Raw genomic sequence first — 18871 nt, forward strand, 5'->3', positions numbered from 1 at the left:
CTCCAATATAATAGGACTATATGGTACTCGGCTTATGGCGCTGAAAGGTCATGATGTCTTTCCAGAAATCCTGGGGATGCTTACTCAAAATAAACAAACGTTGTTGCGAGCAGTTTCATGGTGGAACTATTTTTTTTCTACCTAACTACATCCGCTAACTGAAACAGTAACGCAAAGAGAAAGCCCATTTACTCGTGGACGTGATAGCGGTTGGCGGTTATAGCTTGGTAGAAAGAAAATAGCTCCTACGTGAAAATATTCACAGCAAGGTTTGTGGATTAGTTTTAGTAACCGGGTAATGATTTCTGTAAAGACACTGCCGTTGAGTTTTTTTCACAAGCCGAGTGACATCCTATCATATTGGAGAGAAGGCAGACATCTCTATAGCCAATATGTCCAACACTCGGCTCCTCGCACCAAAACATCTCGATTGATAAATAGCACAAGTAAGATCTTTGATTTTGGGGTGAACTGTCCCTTTAAGAAAGTGAGTGTGCTATGAGGTCAAACCTGTTTCATTTCCCTGACCAGCTAATTTTGACTGCCGCTCCTTTACGGCAAATAAACGCATCCTGTGAAATTTTCCAGCAGCAGCAACACTTCGCACATCTGTATTATTCATACATGTCGCCGTGTCGTCCACACAAATTTGTATATAACTATGTATATTTCATGTGCTTTGTGCTAAAGGAATGAATAATTTAGCTCTTCCCCTCACGCAATAAAATCGTAGAGCCGCTAAATTCAAGCGCTCTGCTCTTTTGTTGCACTTAATTTAAAGGAACACTGGCGGTGTTACTGCACAGTGTGTTAACAGCACCATCAAAGCTAATATTTTCAGCCCAACATCTCCTGCTGAGCAGGAGTGGATGCCCTCATGCTAAATAAAAATAGTGTTCTGAAGCTGCACCATTAGAGGCATAGAAGAAGGAAGAAACATCCTCTCTGCCGGAGAGAATGTGTCTAGTTTTCCGCTGACTGCGGTTGAATATGCACAGACACGACACATACTAATGCTCCGGTGCGATCAGGAAGGAGCTGAGGAGTGCAATGCCGCGACGTCTTCCCCTCAAATAAACCCCAATTCCCGTGTTTCCCATGCCTCGATAAAATCAGCTCGTTTTAAAGCTCTGATTGGAAGTAAACACAATTTATGCTGATGATCTCCACCTCTTTTTTTTCTTCTTCTTCTTTTTTTTTGCTATTCACGGCACACATTTATGCAGTGCACTCGAGTGAGTTTTGCCGGCGCAGCAGAGGCTAACGGTGAGGTTTCACTTAACAACTTGTGCGCGCTGTTCCAATTAAGCGTTGGAGGGTTCGGGGAAAGTTGCTCCGTCAGCAGATGAAAATCTGTGATGCGGTCTCAATAAATACCACTGAAACACAAGTGTGCATTCCCACGTCTTCTATCATTTTATAGAAAGAAGCGATTACACACAGAGCAAATCAAACGACTGTGACTGAGTACCTGCTGAGTGAACCTGCAAGCCAGCCACTCATCTCGTTAAGGCCACGGGCGGGGGGGATGGGGGCAGTACATGCTCTCTGCCACTAACGCTAACCATTGACATTATCATGCCTTGTGGAGCTCTAATGGTTGTTTTCTACTTCCTTGCTCCCTGAATTAGCCGCGGTGACCTTTTAGAAGCTTTCCAGCATGCCATTTGCAGCCTCTTTTAGTGCCCCTCGCTCTTTGCTGCCATCACTCATCAACGGCCACATCGCCGTGAGCCATCGCTCTTTGTCATTTTGCCGTGTTGGTGTGTACATCTTTATGATTAAGCCCTTGTTTATCATAAAGGTTTGTGTATGCGTGTGTGAGCCAGCGAGTGTTGGTCAATGATGATCAGTTTGAAATGATACCTGGCAAACTTGAGCAGTTTACAGCCTGCAGGGGGGAAGCTCCCGCCATTTGTGGGGCAACTTCAGCACTCATGCACTTGCGTTTCCGCTCATCTCGACGGTCGTAAAAGCTGCAACGTGAGCTTGTTGCCAACTGAATTGGTCGGAGCTTGACGGTTTTGCTCCAAGAAGATATCAATGAACAGGAGGTGGAGTTGCTTTCATTAACGGCACAACAAATCAGCTCCTCTCTAAAGACCTCCACAATATAGAAGTATAAATATGCTTTCAAGGACAGGAGATGTCCCATGTGCAGGAAACATTTAAACTCTGGTCAGAAATAGAAAAGGAGTGGAGCGGACATGCCTGCTGTTCTTCACATTTTCCGGAACCATGTGTAGCACAACAGCACGGCAGAATAAGAAAGCTACACAACTAGCCAGTTAGACGGTTTAGGAACGTAAGGAGATGATGAAATATCAATAAATATATAAAATATATATAAATACCATTCTTAGTATTTTTTGCACATAGCCATAAACAACAGTAAGTTGCAGCAACAACATCTGGGCGAGCACACCACCAAACCTGATTATATTGGCATTTGCTGATTACATTTTCTAAGAGATGGGTGAGTGTTTGTTTGCTTTCCGTGCTTAACATATGGTACTTGCTTTACCATGACTGTAATGGTTGTGTCGCTAAACCATGCACTAAACCATCCACATCAAACACTAAACCAAGAGAAAGACCACGTTAAGTTAACCCTGTGGTTCTATTCTGAAGCTGCATGTTCATGCTACAAGGCACATGATCGTTTTTTAGTTTCTTTTGACGTTATTGCATTGCAATCGCCTGTTTAAAGTGATCATATACTGCACAACTAATCAATGCTGATACTGTATGCTGATAGGTAAAGACGTTATGATAATAGAGTGACCTGCATGCTTTGAATTCCTTAAATATAGAGATGCAGTGTTCTCAGCAGGCCAGATGACACGCAGCAGATGATAGTAGCTACACTCATTGCAATCATAAGAGACTTGACACTTGACTTGGACTGACACGAAATGACTTGTGAGCATCTCTGCCTTGAGGAGCTTCTATCCTTAGCCTGTTGACAGGAAACTCATCCGACAGACAAACCAAATGCATTATCACTTAAGACAATGAAATACCATTTCTAGGAAAACAACTAAATCATTTCTAAATAATTATTTTAATCGTTTTAGAACAGAAATATTAACAAGATTTTGGCACTAAAAATAATTATTCCTTGAACAATGAATCCTCCTGTGTTGACTACTCTGTCCACTACTCAAAATGGTACAGCTCTTGTTTCCTTTCTGGCAGTTTGGACCAATGCTCATGCAACAAATTTGTTTGCAAACTGCATCTACAAAAATGAATTTAAATTGGATTTGGTAATACATGACAAGACACTATACATATAAAACATATCTAAAATTACGTATGTTAGCCGGTTAGCATGCAATCACCACATGTGTTTACTACGTAACATAACTTTAGCCAAAGAGCTCTGATAGCCCTGGACTACACAACTTAACAGGACTAGGACTACACAACCAAACAGGACTAGGACTACACAACTTAACAGCACTAGGACTACACAACCAAACAGCACTAGGACTACAGAACCAAACAGGACTAGGACTACACAACCAAACAGGACTAGGACTACACAACCAAATAGGACTAGGACTATACAACTTAACAGGACTAGGACTACACAACCAAACAGGACTAGGACTACACAACCAAATAGGACTAGGACTATACAACTTAACAGGACTAGGACTACACAACCAAACAGGACTAGGACTATACAACTTAACAGGACTAGGACTACACAACCTAACAGGACTAGGACTACACAACCTAACAGGACTAGGACTACACAACTATTGTGCTTTTCAGGACGGAATGAAGGATAAAAAAACAAAACAAAACAATAAATAAAGTAAAAGCTATTGGTAGTTCTCTTATAGTCACTCTTACAGTTCTCAGGTTAGCGCCGTCACATTGTACATAAGCATTTAAATTGCTCTTTGTTCTATTATAAAGTTTAATAAAACAACAACAAAACTACCTCCAGGTGAGAAGGTTGAATACAGGTGGACTGTACAACAACACAAGCAAGTACATGTTAGCTAAGCTACAGATTTAGACAACAGTATGAGAGTGCAGCTAAAGTAACACAGACAGAACACCGCCTCCTGATCTTTGAAACTCGGAAACCTAACTTGACTGTGGTGGCAAATTCACTCGCTGAATGTACTCATTTGACTTTCAGAGTAAGATTTTCATAACCAAATGTCCCAGGTTTACATTCCACTGCCACATGGACTCCGATAGTGTTGTCCTCAAAGAAGTCACAATGTGAATTTAAAAAGAGATCAACAAATCTCAACTCTGCTCCCATGAACCAGCTTTAATCGATCCACTGCGAGTAAACAGGCTACTGAAAATCATCTCAAACAGCACCACTCTCCTGAATAACAGAGACAACTATGTCCTGTCACACATTTGGTACATTCATTTCACACAGAAGCTTTGAGTACAATCTTATGCACATGCAGGAGTTCTCTGCTGAGCTTTTTATTGTATCTGTTCCTGTCTGATAATCACTTAACAATCACTTCCAACACGGTTGTGCTGACAGAGAAAATGCATTGTGTGAGCGCAGCCTGGCTCCATATGTGTCTGTTTTATAACACAGATCAAAGCAGAAGATGATGATTTTCATAAAAGTTAAAGCTCTGACAACTGAGGTATCAAAACAAAAAAGTTTTTTTTTTCACTGAACAACGTAAGACAAAATACTTGTTGGGATAATGTAAAAAAAAAAAATTCAATGTCATTCGTATGGCCTGTACTTTTAATAGGTCTGCTTGCCACCTTCCTTCTTCATTAGATAAGGAGCTGCAACTAAAAGATAATTCTATTCATTATTTCCTGCAGAGTGAATGAGTAACGGTGCTATGTCTGTATCTCCAGGGGTAAGGAGTTTGGTCATGATGTAGACTTTATCGTGACGACACCTGAGCTGGGGAGTGAGGAGAGTCTGCTACCCAAAATTATTGATCGACTGAAAAAGCAAGTAAGTATGTTGTTTCCTTTTTTTTTGCAATTAAGGGAAGTAATGAGGTCGATCATTCTTTGTGAATGAAATTAATAGAATGCAAATAATGAAATCTAATTGGTAGGCACTACTGGTTTAAATCCAAATCACTGAATTAAAACTCATGCTGTGAAGATTTATTACAGGACACGGTAAAAAAGGACACAATTATAGAAAAAACAGAGCACTTTAGTAGGAGTTCAGAACACTGTTTGAACACTTTGCATAAAAGACAAATTATTGAAACTGGTTCTGAGTTTCAAAGAAGGAAAACTTTGAGATCAATCCGGCCACATGTGTTTTCAGTGCTTTCATGGACATTTACAGACACATAAACTAGTTCTTACAGAGAGATTAGTTGTCACCAAATATCCAGTCTGTCTGCTAACAGAATGAGCTGCCAAAGCTACCGCTAGCTTGCTAGTACGTGATTCATTTAAATTGAAGAGTGCACAATAAAATATGTCAGTTTGTTCAATAACGATCTAAACCGGGATGATTTTTACTTGCATTTCACAAAAATAACACATTACACCAGAAATTACAAAACGGATTATGTTTTCTACAAGAATCCTCAAATTGAATGGAAAAATGCCATTGTCTTTTTGTGGAGGGAACCAGTACGATGCTAATATAAGGGCTGGCCTACACAAATACGCCATCCCTGTAGCACTCTATATATTTAATATTTGAACAGTGTACAGCTACAGAAGGATTTAAAGTAAAACCTTTGTATGTGATTGGCTCAATGCAAAGTGGGCGGGCTTAGAATAAATTATGGAGCTACATGAGGACTGTGGCTCAACACACACTTCTATCTCCCACGTTGCAGATTGATTGATGGGTGGATGTCATGATATTTTTGGTTGGTACAAGCTTTCACAGGTGCCTGCCATATTTTGCTTTACAATAGAAGATGATTGGATTTTGATGTAAATAATATAACCTTTTTTTTGTGTGCAAATATTGAAAGGGACGTGCACAACATGACAATAGATCTAAAGGGTTAAAAAGCCATTTTTCATTTTTATCCTCACCTTAAGGACATATCTCTGACGCTGTGTTTTCGTTAATAAGGCATTGAACGGAGTCGGTCACTTTTCCATCACTCTGAAGCGTCCTTTGAGACTTACAGCAGCCTTTCCATAAAAGTCAGAGAGAAAAATGGTCCATGGTTCTGATTCAGTCGCCATTAATGGGACGCTATTGGGGAAAGTTGAGTGAATCAGGTAAAATAGATATGGTACAATTTAGCAAGTCTCTTTAAGAACTTTTGGCTGGACATTTAAGACCCAGAGGCCCCCGTGGGGACCCCTTAATGGAAAATGGATCCATCGGTGAAGGAAGGAGGACAGAAAGGGAGAGGATGGATGCGGAGGGGAGACAGACAGATGGCGTCTGATAAAATCAAAGGGAAAGCATGAGCAGTGAGAAAAAAGTCAGAGCGAGAGACAACACCCGGAGTGGTCGACGATATTAAAGGCAGCTCATGTTTACTCGCACATAATGTTTGAATTATTGGCTGGACTCAAATGTTGACAATTATTTGCCGCTAATGTCGCAGTAATGTGACAAAAACATCAACGCGCTTCAGAAGTGTCTGATTAAAACCCAGTGCATGGGAACACATTTATCTAATTACACTAAACCGAGGTCTTTGTCACAATCGTGCAAACATGGAGCCCAGCATGTTAATTTTTGCACCAACCACATTTTCACCTCGTCCCGCGTCCTGGCTTTACAGGAGGAGATGACAACAGGAATTTCAATATCAGCATCATTTGCATTTCCGCGAAAGAAAAAACAAATCTAGGGGGAAATAGCCAAGTCACTTTAACATCTGCAAGTTCAGTTCTATTATGAGGGTTAAGTCTTTTGATTGAAATAGAAGAAAGTTCCTGGTTGTTTTTCATTCATAATGGCCACGCCATTTGAGATTCCGCATGATCAGAGAACGTTAAGGCAGTGTTTTTTTTTTTCTTTCGTGCCCCCACTTTGAAGCTGAAGTAGATTCTCCCTCTCATTCTACGCACATGGTTATCACATCCTATACAACCCGTAACGGGTTGGAGGAAACTATCCAAAGGAGCCAAGTGTCTGATAGGATAAATTAAGGAAGTGAAGACATTTTGGCCAAGGATGCAAAAATGCAACGTGATTGGTTGGCCGAGGCTAACCAATCACGGTGTTTGTGGTTACGCATTAAAGACAAAAGGTCCCTCTGCTGTATTTCTGTATTGAGGGTGAGCAAGCTGGAGAGCAAGATAGGCTTCGACTGACGTGTTTGCTTGATGTGCATGGCTAGTTTGTATTTGTCTTTGTCAAAATGTCTTCTTTTTTTATTCTATTACATTTTTTTTCTCATCTCAACATTTTGAAAAGCACATGTGGAACTACTAACATTACCAATGGATTACCATATTGCATTGCAGTAATTACTGTAAGGCAAATCTGGAAATGCAATAACACAAACCAGGGCTGTTTTAGAGACAGAGTTTTCACGGGGCGGCGAGGAGACATTGGAGCATTCCTCTATATCCTGGCCATGAAGCATGAACCTGAGCAGAGCGATGATGCTCCTTTCACCATGGCAACCTCATTGTGTCATACACCACTCTGCTGTGTTTTGACAACTCAAACTGGTATCGTTACTCGCCGGGACCTGAGGCAATACGTGCCAACAGCACTTAAAACAGCAACTTGCACAGAACAGGAACTGTGGATTTCACTCGCCATTATCACATATCTGAGTGGATCCCTGCGCGGTCGGGATGTCGTGGTACACATGGCATGTTTGTATTGCATAAAGACAGAGTTATATCTTATTTAGTTGAAAATCTGAATCAAATTTCTTTTCGGATGACCACATCAATAAGAGCTGCTAAAATGTCTGTGCACGACAGTGGAAATCTTTCCTCTGAAATTGACAAAACGAAGTGTTCCGGCCCAATTGGATCACTGAAGGCACACGCAAATGAATTACGGGCTAACGTCCCTGACAAAGGGTGTACCGTACATGGCGTTCTGTAAAGAAAAACTCCACAAAAATGGGGGAGATGGAGAGGATTTGTCAACAAGGTTTTCTCCCTCAGATAAAAGCGGAGCCGGAGAGGAGTCTCGAGAGGAGACAAGTGTTTGAGGAAGAGCAGGGCCACGCGGTTTAGTCTCGGCCTCTTTTTTTTTTTTTGGTGTGTCATCCTCGGATTTAAAAATAAAATCGATCCATCCACTCCCCCGCTCCTTCCGTGGTCCAACCCTGACGATGATTACCACCCACTCAGCAAGGCGGGTGATGGCCGGGCTGCTCTCACCTCTCCGCAGTCACTCGATGCTCGCTGAAGGGTGAGAGACAGGGACGAGGCGAAGGTGTGAAAGGGGGCGCAAATGTAAGTGGGTGCAAGGAGGTTGGAGTGGCCGAGGGGGGGGTTAGGGTTAGGGATTAGGGTACGACCGGAAGCTTTCTTTCTCTGCAGGCCGGGTGGACCTGGAGTGCAGGGGGGAGGGCGGATCTGCGGGGACGAGGACACGGGAGACAATGATTAAGTGGCGGAGGCAGAGGTTGACTCTAAGTCGTGTAACCTTGTCATCGGCAATCAAGCCCCCTGGGGCGGAGCCCACGTGTCTTCACTCAGGCCTAATATCACAGGCAGTCCTTTCAACCCCCCACCCCATTCAGCCTGCAGGGAGTTTAAAATACATCTATCTAGAAACGTCCTTGTAAAAACGGGTTCATCATTTTTTCCCTTCCTCCCCCACTCCTCCTCCTCCCGCTGATATTCTGAAAGCATAACTTGGGGGCAGAGGCAAGGTCAGCCACCAAGCTTCTGTGGCAGACAGATGAGATTCAGCTTGGCCCTGGTAATTGCGGCGGAGAGAGCGGGAGGGAGCCATGTTTCATCCACCGTCCATCTATCACCACTGTCTCTAACTACTATATAAATGCTGCTTTTTTAGTTGTTGAAGGATGAGACCCCGCTTGCATCGATTATGCCATTATAATGCCATTCAGCTCAGGGGCCCTCATTGTCCCCCCTCTAGGTTAAACGTGCGCTGCAGTCACACTCCGATTTGAATCAAATCCGAGCGTCAGCGGACACTTTTTTGACTGACACGAGGAGGAAACACACGCACAGACGCACGGACACACACACACACACACACACACACACACACACACACACACTGCTGCGCTTTAATTTCAGCAATCAGTCTCTTTGAATCCGCCGGAGCTGCGGAATCAAAGTGGAAGTGCAGTTCAAATGGCCTGGGGCTAATGCACGCTAATCTTCGACTCCGAGGCAGGGTTTTTTGAAGTCTCTCGCTCTCTCTGAGTCAGAGAGATTGTAAGATGAGATCGGAGCCCCTCCGCGTCCCTTAAAACAATCACCCTGCCTGTCCTCTGCGCGGACGCAGGAGGCCACGGCCACTAATCACTCCCAGTCAAAGCAAAGAGTAAATCATTGAATAGAAAGCTTTTTTTTTAATACATGTCGTATTATTTATTTGTTTATCACAATTTCAAAAGTCATGATTACTTGACTCCTTTTTTCACTCCCGGCGCTCGGAGGCAAAGCTTCAGGGGAAAGATTATCTTCCCGCTGTCCTCCTCTGTAATTCCCTCTGTAAACAGTTCTGGTGGAATAAGCTTACTCTCAGATGCTCGCTGACATTACCTGCTGTGTGGGAGATGATTACAGAGTACTATAGGGCTAAACAGCCCCCGGTGATGCTGAGATGGGGAACTTCATGACATCCTGTTTTCATGGTAGATTTGTGTTTGTGTGTGTGCGTGTCCTAGAGAAGCCACCACTGCAGCGTGTGCATATGTATGTGCGCATCGGAAGGAGGGCCGCGGAGCCCGTGGAACAAAGGATGTCCACTTTTAGGTGCTTAACGGCCTTGTGCAACTGTCCCCATAGCTCTTTCATACTGTTCTCTCAAGGCATGACAAGGACTGGAGGCTGAGAGAAACACACCGCCGACGAGGGGATGGAAATACGTGCCGTTGGAATGAGAGTGACCTACATTTTGCGGCCTCGTGAACGAGACGAGCTCACGGACCTTTTCCCACTACTTGTCTTAAGTGTGGCTCGCGGGGATTTTAATTTCAAATTAGTCAGTGTTGGAGTGCTTTTATGTCGTTATCCCGGCCTCATTATCTGAGTGGGACGTGTCGCTGCCTTTAGCAAGGCTATTACCGGACGTAAAGGGAACTTTTAAGAAGCCATCTCCCTGCCCGTTGTCAGACGGTGAGTGGTTATCGGTTATTGCAGAGGCGTCGCAGACGTCGCGTTTTTCTTTTCTTTTTTTGCCTGCAACAAACGAGTCCGTCCCTGAAGATGATTAGAGGTGGAGGAACGAGGAGGCGACTTCTTTGAGATTTGCTTTCCCGAGTGCCACTATGGATTTCCCACTACCGTCCTTTTCCCCCCAGCGCCCTCTGGGGCACGCTGACTAGGTGTTTAATGCTTTGTGATTAACCTCAGTCATCGGCTGGGAGTGCAGGGCTCGCCGCACTTGCCGCGCTCGCTCCCCCAATTATTGCTCTTTAAGGAGAGTGCGGCGTATTTATGGCCAGCGAGTGGAGGGTAGCATTCCAACAATTACGTCCGGGCACTGGAATTAAATTGACGATTTGTAATCTTTATCGCCTTAATGCTGCTGCATCCGGGGAGGAGGCCCAATCAGCCGGGCCGAGGCTCGGAGGAAATCAGTTCACAGACTCTCTTGTCTTTTTTTCTCTCTCTCTCTCTGTCTCTCTCTCTCTCTCTTCTGTCTTTTCCCGCTATCTCCTCGTCCACTTATATTTCTCACTTTCTCTCTCGCAGGTTAATCGTTCTATTCTGGAACTCCCTCGGACTCACTCCATTTCACTCTTTTCTACACTCAGGGCTTTGTTTCTCATCAGTGACCCTCTCTCCTCCTCTTTTCTTCAACACACTGACATCTTACTTGGCAGATATTTCCATTATCGGAGGAGTGGAACCATTTGCCAGGGAATGGGCTTTAGCCATCTCGTATGGCTGACTGGAGGCTCATCTCTCTATTGGATGTTCAGCCATCCCTCTTTTTTTTTCCCACCACTCCGGGCTCAAATTAGACCGATGACAAGACTGAGCAGATGTTCACACAGGGGTCCATGTCCTTTTACTGGCATCCACACCCACTTGGCTTACACTGTTCGCAGCCACGGCCAACGCTAAATGTAACTGATCAAGTTGATATCGCTCTTGATTTGATCACCGAGCGGATTTCATTCATTGTATTCTGCTTGAATACAAATTCAGGAGCGACGTTATTTCCCAAACATCTCAAGGAGGCCATCTTTGTTATCCACTGCATCTAGAACCCGCTCAATGTAGGCGGGATTCTTATAGCTGATCTTTATAGCGACTTCAATTGTATTTTGTCCCCGGAGGGCTATTGGGTTTAAAGCAAGACATACACTTCATGAAATAACAGAGACTTACACAACAGTAAAGAGGAGGGGAGATATCAGGAAGTGGAAGTCCAACAACTGATGAATACAAAGGGACACTGAGTTGAATACATGATCAACATCTCTGCCATAATCGGCATCATCAGCGGCATAAACCTCCACATAAACATCACGGTTGACATCGTCATCATTCATAATCATCATCATTGGCAACATCGGCAACCCAAACCACATCATCATGCCATCAGCTGCTCACCACCTCCTCCCCCCGGCCTGCGTTCAGAGGTCAAGTGACTGTTAGAATGAAGGAGTGCTTCAACTTGTTCATACAGGGCAGTGGAATCTGAAATTCAGAGTATAGGTGGGGTCGTATAGGATGGCTCGGTCGTGCACTAATCGGAAGATCAAGGTTCTCCTCCAGTCCAAGTGTCCTTGGGCCCCAAATTGTGTGCCATCAGTGTCTGAATGATTAGAATCTGATGGGCAGGCTTTCAGTAGGCTGATTTCATTCTCTGCTGTACAGCCAGGACCTTGTTGCTCGCTTTTACTTTCCCGTATACTTCATCCACCTGTCCATTACAGCTTCCCCAAGACACTCCTCTACTCCCTGTTTGAGGATGGCACATATCAAACTTTGTTTCCAAATAGATAGCACCGTGAAAACAATAATCTTTGCTATTATAATTTGTCTGAAATAGTGTGTTTAGATATGCAAATGAGGCATTGTCTATTGCTAACCTTTGGTAAATTCAGGAGAAATCTGCAGACGCAAACTGACAAAGAAGTAAAACAAACACCTTTCCTTTCCTTTAGTCTGAAAGAATATGGACCAGTGCATAAAAACAATGTTTTTGCCAGGGATGTCTCCCCTGAACTCCAACTCAGCCATGTTCAATATCGAAGCCGCCTTTTATCTCTAAGATTTTGATCTTCCTGATTCTGAAAAAAGTTCAGAAACAGGGTCTGTGAAAACAACATGAGGCCACAAATGATCCCAAGGTTTTTTTTTTTTTTTACCAGGCTCCACATATGAAGCTGTTCCTCCATGGCTGTTTCTCTCATCCAGCCTGTCAGAGAACAGAAAGACTGGCTTTGGTGTGTTTAATGGCTCAATTCCAGGTCAGACAGCGGGACAGTCGTCCTTGTCTGCCAGACTGGCAATCACTTCCACACTGACAATATTCAGCCAACTCTTCCGGTAAAAACATTTCACTTGAATTTATTAATGCCATTAGACATTCTGCAGCTTATCTGTGAAAAAGAGAGAAAAGCTGTTTTAATTGCTTGGACAAAAGTGAATTTGACAGTCCCCTGATAAATAGTGTAACGTCCACCCGTAAAGTGAAACGTTTTACTATAATTGTGCTTTTTGATCCAAGTTTTCCAGTAATCACGTCTTTTGAAAATACAAATTTAAACATTACATTCCTGCCAGTCAGTCTGGCAAACCTCTCATACTGATTACTGCGGCACTAGCAAGGCACAACTCGGGTCTGGTGAAATCCTCCATGCTTTCTGTTGAGGACCGAGAGACAGCGTCACTGCAAATGATGTTGTCTTTTGGAATTGATGCGGCTGATTAACAACTTGCTTACAGATTATACGTCAGGACTTTTTACCTTCTCGGAGCCTCTGATGCTCAGATAGAGTAGGGCTCCTCTTGGCTGCTTCTGAAGTCTGGGCTAAAGATGAAAGGTGACCGGATTCTTGCTGTCAGGGCCCTCGGGTGCTTGCTGGAGGAAGATTGTGAGGCTGGCTGTCCTCTTTAAAGTTGCTTGCCAAGACCTTAAGCAGAAAGGCCTTCCCATAATTTAAATTGCCTGACTTTGACTTGATTTTACGCTTATATTTGTGCTGAGTGTTACAAATAACGCGGTTACTCATGTTTTTCAAGATTATTTTATGGACTGTTGTGTGTCGGATAAACGCAGAGGCTGATATATAGTAGCATACCATCAGGAAAACCATCTCCAATATCGATGCTAAAATAGCGTATTCGTCCCTTCTCACCAGGGCATTCTGCTGTACTGTGACTACCACGCCTCCACATTCGATGTGGAGAACCTTCCCAGCCAGAGGTTTGAGGCCATGGACCACTTTGCAAAGTGCTTCCTGATCCTGCACCTGGAGGACAACCGGGTGGAGGGAGGTCTGCACACTGCGGAGGGGGACCGCCGGGGCTGGAGGGCAGTGCGCGTGGACTTGGTGTCGCCGCCTATGGATCACTACGCCTTTGCTCTCCTGGGCTGGACAGGTTCCAGGGTATGAGGGATTTATACAGTACAGACTGAAAGACGTTGCAGGTGGAATCCATTGGGTAAAAAAAAGAAGCAGAAAAAGGTAGAGGCTGATGTCTTTCATGAACGATCATGTCTTGCGTCAGCAACCACCATGTAATAGAACAAGGTCAAAGTAGTCTTTCGTCTGTCTGGTTCTAAGGAGACATATCTTTTTGACAACAGACCCATATTCAAAGCGATTTGAAAGATATGAAAAAATCAATCCAAATGCAAGTGGACTATATTATGTAAAAGAATTATGATATAAAAATACCTCCTTTGTCTATCAAGAAAAAAAAAATTGCATCGAGGCCACCCTATTTCTTCTCAGTGTCATACAAACAGATAAGTGAAATAGATATTTGGTTTCAGACTTTTGATTCTTTTCTTCCACAGCAGTTTGAGAGAGACCTGAGGAGGTTCGCTCGAGGCAAGCGAGGGATGCTTCTGGACAACCACGCCCTGTACGACAAAACCAAGGTACATAGTGCAGCATGAGATACACAACCACAGGGTCTGGTTCCTGAGTCAATCAACTGATAGCGTGCAAGAAGGCAGTTAATATTTACTTTTTAATATTTATACTAGTGCCTCAACCAAAAGCGTACCCATATGACAGAATGACTGACAATTGAGGTTTATTCAATTGTGATTATTTAGAGCTGCAAAACGTACCGATGGTATATAAAGATGGTGGCTGGCAGCTGTATAGGTCACAAACCCCGCCCCCCGCCAAAGTGCACACCCCAAAAAGGTTTCCCCAAAGATGGTTTCTATCATCTTCGTTGGTTTTTGTCCTGCGGATGAAGCGTTAACTGGTCTAATAAGTTTGGTTTTAATGAGTTATTTGATGCTATAATTGGAGGGTTTGACATCATGATTGACAGCTGCTCTGAGTGAAGTAGTTGCGCAGGCACCCGTGGACTTGTGGGGATTGTACGTAGAGCAGAAATGCATAGGAGTGTCCAAAGTTCATTTACACATCTCAAGAGAGCAACTATAACTTTCCATAACACAGAGCGCCTGTTTCAACGTCTGGACCAACTATGAGATGATGTATTGTGAAAAAATCCTCGTAAATACAAACAAGGCAAAGGTACACAACCATGGACATAATTATTTAAATAAAGAGTGAAAGAACTACTTATGCTATAAACGATTGCAAACAAAACTCTCCTGTTCTTGAACATTTTAACGAACCATTCTCAATCTAAATTTCAGATTCAGCAACTCTATAGCTCATTTCTGACCAAAAAAATTCGATTCAGAATTTTATAGTATGAGAGAACGTTTCCAATCGAGCTGCCGTTTATTGAAACTTCGTTTTTGAATATGAATGGGATATGTTGTAACTCACACAGCTGTGTAAAAAAAAAAGAGAGACAAAGCAGCTGTTGGACATGGCACCAGACCTATTTGAATCGCCTAACAATTTCAGAGAAGCACTGTAGGCGTCAATTCAGAGAGATATTTAATTCCATCTCAGGGAGGGCACAAGTAAAACGCTTTGTACAGTTACTGCAAGTGAAACTCCAAAAACCACAACCTCCTCTTCGATTGAGCCTTGCAAAGAAGGAGGGAGATGGAGCGGTCTGACCGTCACTTCCCACAGAGTTTATACTTGGTCTCCCCATCTGGGTGTGCGCTTATGAATCTGGATAGTAATTTACTGCCAAATCTCTGGTCCTTCAAGGTTCGCCCACTGAACGAAGCAGAGAGTTGATCCTGGAGCGAGGACAATGTTTAAAAATAATACATTTTAGCACAGCTCTTAGTGGGAGGCGGGCCATGCTGAGCGGGCTGGATGCAGTGCAAGGCTCCATCGCGGCGCACACACACAAAGACTCCAGAGAGTGCTGCACAAACAAAACCCACCTTAATGTCTGTTTGCATGTTCAGGTGAAAATAATTGCATAGGCGTGTCCAAAGTTCATTTACACATCTCAAAATCAAATAATCAGAATTTACTCAGAGTGCTACAACAGAGAAAACCTTTTCACGCCACATCTCATGGAATCAAAGAAATAATTCACTCTCCGCTCGCCTGCAATGCAAGGGACACTTAGGTTTTGTTTAGGAACACCTTGCCTTTGCCGGCGCGCAGGTGGGCTTTCATCCGGTAGTTAAAAGTCCCATGCAGCGACAGTAAGTGGTTATGAGTGGTCATTTACGACAAAGGGAAACCTTCAGTCATACAAAAAGCCAGAGAAAGAAAGAAGCCTTTCTCCACATGCGACCAATCTGATGGCAGCCATTATCCGTTTTTCCGTGCAGAGAGCAACAAGTCGGGGAGTTTGAATCAAGCAAATGCTGAAATGTTTGTCCGCATTTGCGTTGATCGGTGAAGCCACTTTCAATGTTTGTATGAAATCCCAGTTATTTGTATGTCTTGCATCAGATGGAGAAGCACAGGCCTCAGCTTTGTTTATGCGCGCGACTCTCTGATTTACAGCGATCAGACAGAGAGACCCACTCCTGAAAGCACCCGTGTGAGAGTAAACTTGAAGGAAAAAGGCGTGACATCTTCAGCTGCAGAACTCCATTATTTAGCAGGGGAAACTTTATAGCACTGACAAGACGACAAGAACAATTCCAGGGAACCATCAATCGTCGTGACAGGCGTCTCCGAGTCTTGCGTTCTACCAACTGCCCTCGACGCTTTTCATTGCATCCTTGTAAGGCAGCCAACAGCTCATTTCCAATGCGCGGCGCGGAGCGGCGTGCCGTTTGAGCGACGAGCGCAGGGCGGGAGGAGGACGCGAGGTTGGGAGGAGGGCCTATGGCGAGAGAAGGGCGCGTATCGGCGCGGCTGATCAACAGGGGAGACACCCTGTCAGCGCAGCGTCCCGTCAGCCGGTCCCCCGGGGGACACAGGTCAGAGTCGTACGGGATCGTCGGGTGGCAGCTTCCTGACAGATTTTAAACACAACCGGCCGACTCAGATGGTGTTTATTTAAATGCAAGGGCAGAGCCAGGCTTGCTGACAGTGCAGCCATCCGTGCGCTGGAGTGGACGGGTCGGAAATCACGTGCAAAACACACACACACACACACACACACACACACACACGCACACATTCATACGGAAAACTTGCACATGTTCGTTAAAGTCTGATGAGGTAAGAAGGCCCGTCGAGCACTTTGAAGAAGAGCAGATGATTCTTGAAAGTGAGCACAACAGGAGATTTTGAAAGTGCAGTTATTCACACACACACACACACACACACACACACACACACACACACACACACACACACTCTCGCTCACTTAAGCAGCCCCATCGCTTCCCAGGCCCGTTTCAAGGTCAACAGAAAGCTTAACGCTGTACATCCGGACAGAATCACGCAGCAGCGTGATCCTCCGCTCCACATCACAGCCGCAATTAACGTAATGAAGACCAATTAACTGTCCTGCCGCCACGGCCTGCATGCACTCAATGCTCAACGCTCACTCGACGCGTTTTTTCTTCCTGCCGCTCACCGCCATTAATTGGTCCGACGGTGGCGCGGTAATGGCGCTTTCATCTTCTTCGCAACCCGTCTAATTGGCCGGTGGATCCGGAGAGATTGGGCGCCGCTGGTGTCAGAGACACAGGGGAGCCATGAGGACGGGCGTCTGATTAGAAAGGGGAGACATCCCCGCTGAAGACGGTCATTTTAGAGGACTTAAATCTTGTCGGTCTCAGAAGCTCTCGGTGGATACAAGCCATCTTATTATAAAATGCTTAAAAAAAGATTAGAGGGCTAATACTCGAGCTAATGATCTCCCAATTAAGGACAGGCTCATGGGGAGTCCCCGTGTCGCCGTGGGAGGGAGCATGTTTGGGATTCATGCACACCAAACATGTTGAAGCATTCACTGTCACGCAGACTGCCGGCACCAGTGTAAACAACGTCATTGGAAACACAGGTGACGCCGGAGGAACAGCAGCGAAAACGACTGAAAGTGCAGTTTCCGGCCCATAGTGGGAACATTAGCGAAACCAATTACGGGGAATGACCCCACAACACGGAGCTTTATGGGTGTCAGGAGACGGGTGTTGACAGCGGGAGTTCCTTGCTCCTCGTAAAGCCTCGCATAACATAATGAACAGACGATAGCCTGCGCTGAGAATATGGGCCGAGGAGCGCGGCTCTCAGGTCCCTGAAAGGGACCAGTCCCGTTGAGATGCTAAGCCAAGCTTGTTTTCTGCCAAATCCTCTCAACTGGCAGTTAGCAATACATCAGCTCCTTTTTAAGCAGACAGTCGAGGTAATAAGAAGGCCCGAGAAGGAAGTAGATCACAAACTGAAAATCCATTTCCCGTTTTCACTGTTTCGGGAGAACCATTGTGATTAGGCAGTTTGTCAGAGAGGCAGTTTTCACCTGGTGTTTTTGTTCCTTGTAGTTTTCTGTTATTTAGTAGTCGCATACAAGTGGACAGAGAGTGAAAACAGCGGTAAGCTCTAATCCGAAATGATACCAGTTAGGTGTTTTTTTTATTATTCTTTCAATTTCTGCATTGGTATAGTTGAAGAAACAATTTCCACTTAGTGCTGAAACAATTAGTTTGTTAATTCATTAGACGGCTGACAAAAAGATAAATCTCTAGCAATTTTGACTGTCGATAAATTGTTTCGTCGTTTATCAAGCACAGATGCCAAACCTTCTCTGGTTCCTGCTTCTGAGCTATATTCTTGGTCTTTTTATATATTTTTAAGGAATAATCTGTTAATCTGAGAACAAACATGATTGTCAGATTTAATTATTGAGTTATAGGTTAAAAGAACTTTATAAAAAATGTAAATCCAATGTTGCCTCTCTTTTAGCGTGGTTTTTGGTCTCAACCAGCTCCTGAGGGAAGCACATCTAAAGGCTCCACTAAGTTCACAAGCTGGTCACTTACTCCGTCCGCTTTCTGTCTAGTGTTAAACAGAAAGCGTGCAGTGTGTTTTCGGAGATCTTTGTGAGAAGCAACAGCGTGAGTGCGGTGAGAGTGAACATGAACAGGAAAGCGGCGGTCGAACAGCTGAACAGTAAACCAAAACTCACGACCAAGGTCCAGAAAGCCGAAGGGAAGCTGCAGGCTCAGGTGATAATTCGTGACTCAGAGCGACACCTTTTTTACATTGTCACATTGTCGTCACATTGTCGATTGTTACATTGCTGTTTAGTAATGATAGCAGCC

At 44.2% G+C, this 18871-nt stretch overlaps 1 protein-coding gene across 1 annotated transcript in view; it reads left to right on the forward strand.

Moving 5' to 3' along the window:
- Window positions 1-18871, forward strand: part of dntt (deoxynucleotidyltransferase, terminal) — a 72149-nt gene that overhangs the window by 31150 nt on the left and 22128 nt on the right. The window contains exons 8-10 of the mRNA XM_068567724.1: window positions 4864-4966; window positions 13440-13688; window positions 14102-14185. Coding sequence (XP_068423825.1) covers window positions 4864-4966; window positions 13440-13688; window positions 14102-14185 — 436 coding nt within the window. The remainder of the gene's footprint in view (window positions 1-4863; window positions 4967-13439; window positions 13689-14101; window positions 14186-18871) is intronic.

Source organism: Clinocottus analis, unplaced genomic scaffold (genome assembly GCF_023055335.1).
Source record: "Clinocottus analis isolate CAN_PGR_092001 unplaced genomic scaffold, fCliAna1.0.p SCAF_8, whole genome shotgun sequence".
NCBI lineage: Eukaryota > Metazoa > Chordata > Actinopteri > Perciformes > Cottidae > Clinocottus > Clinocottus analis.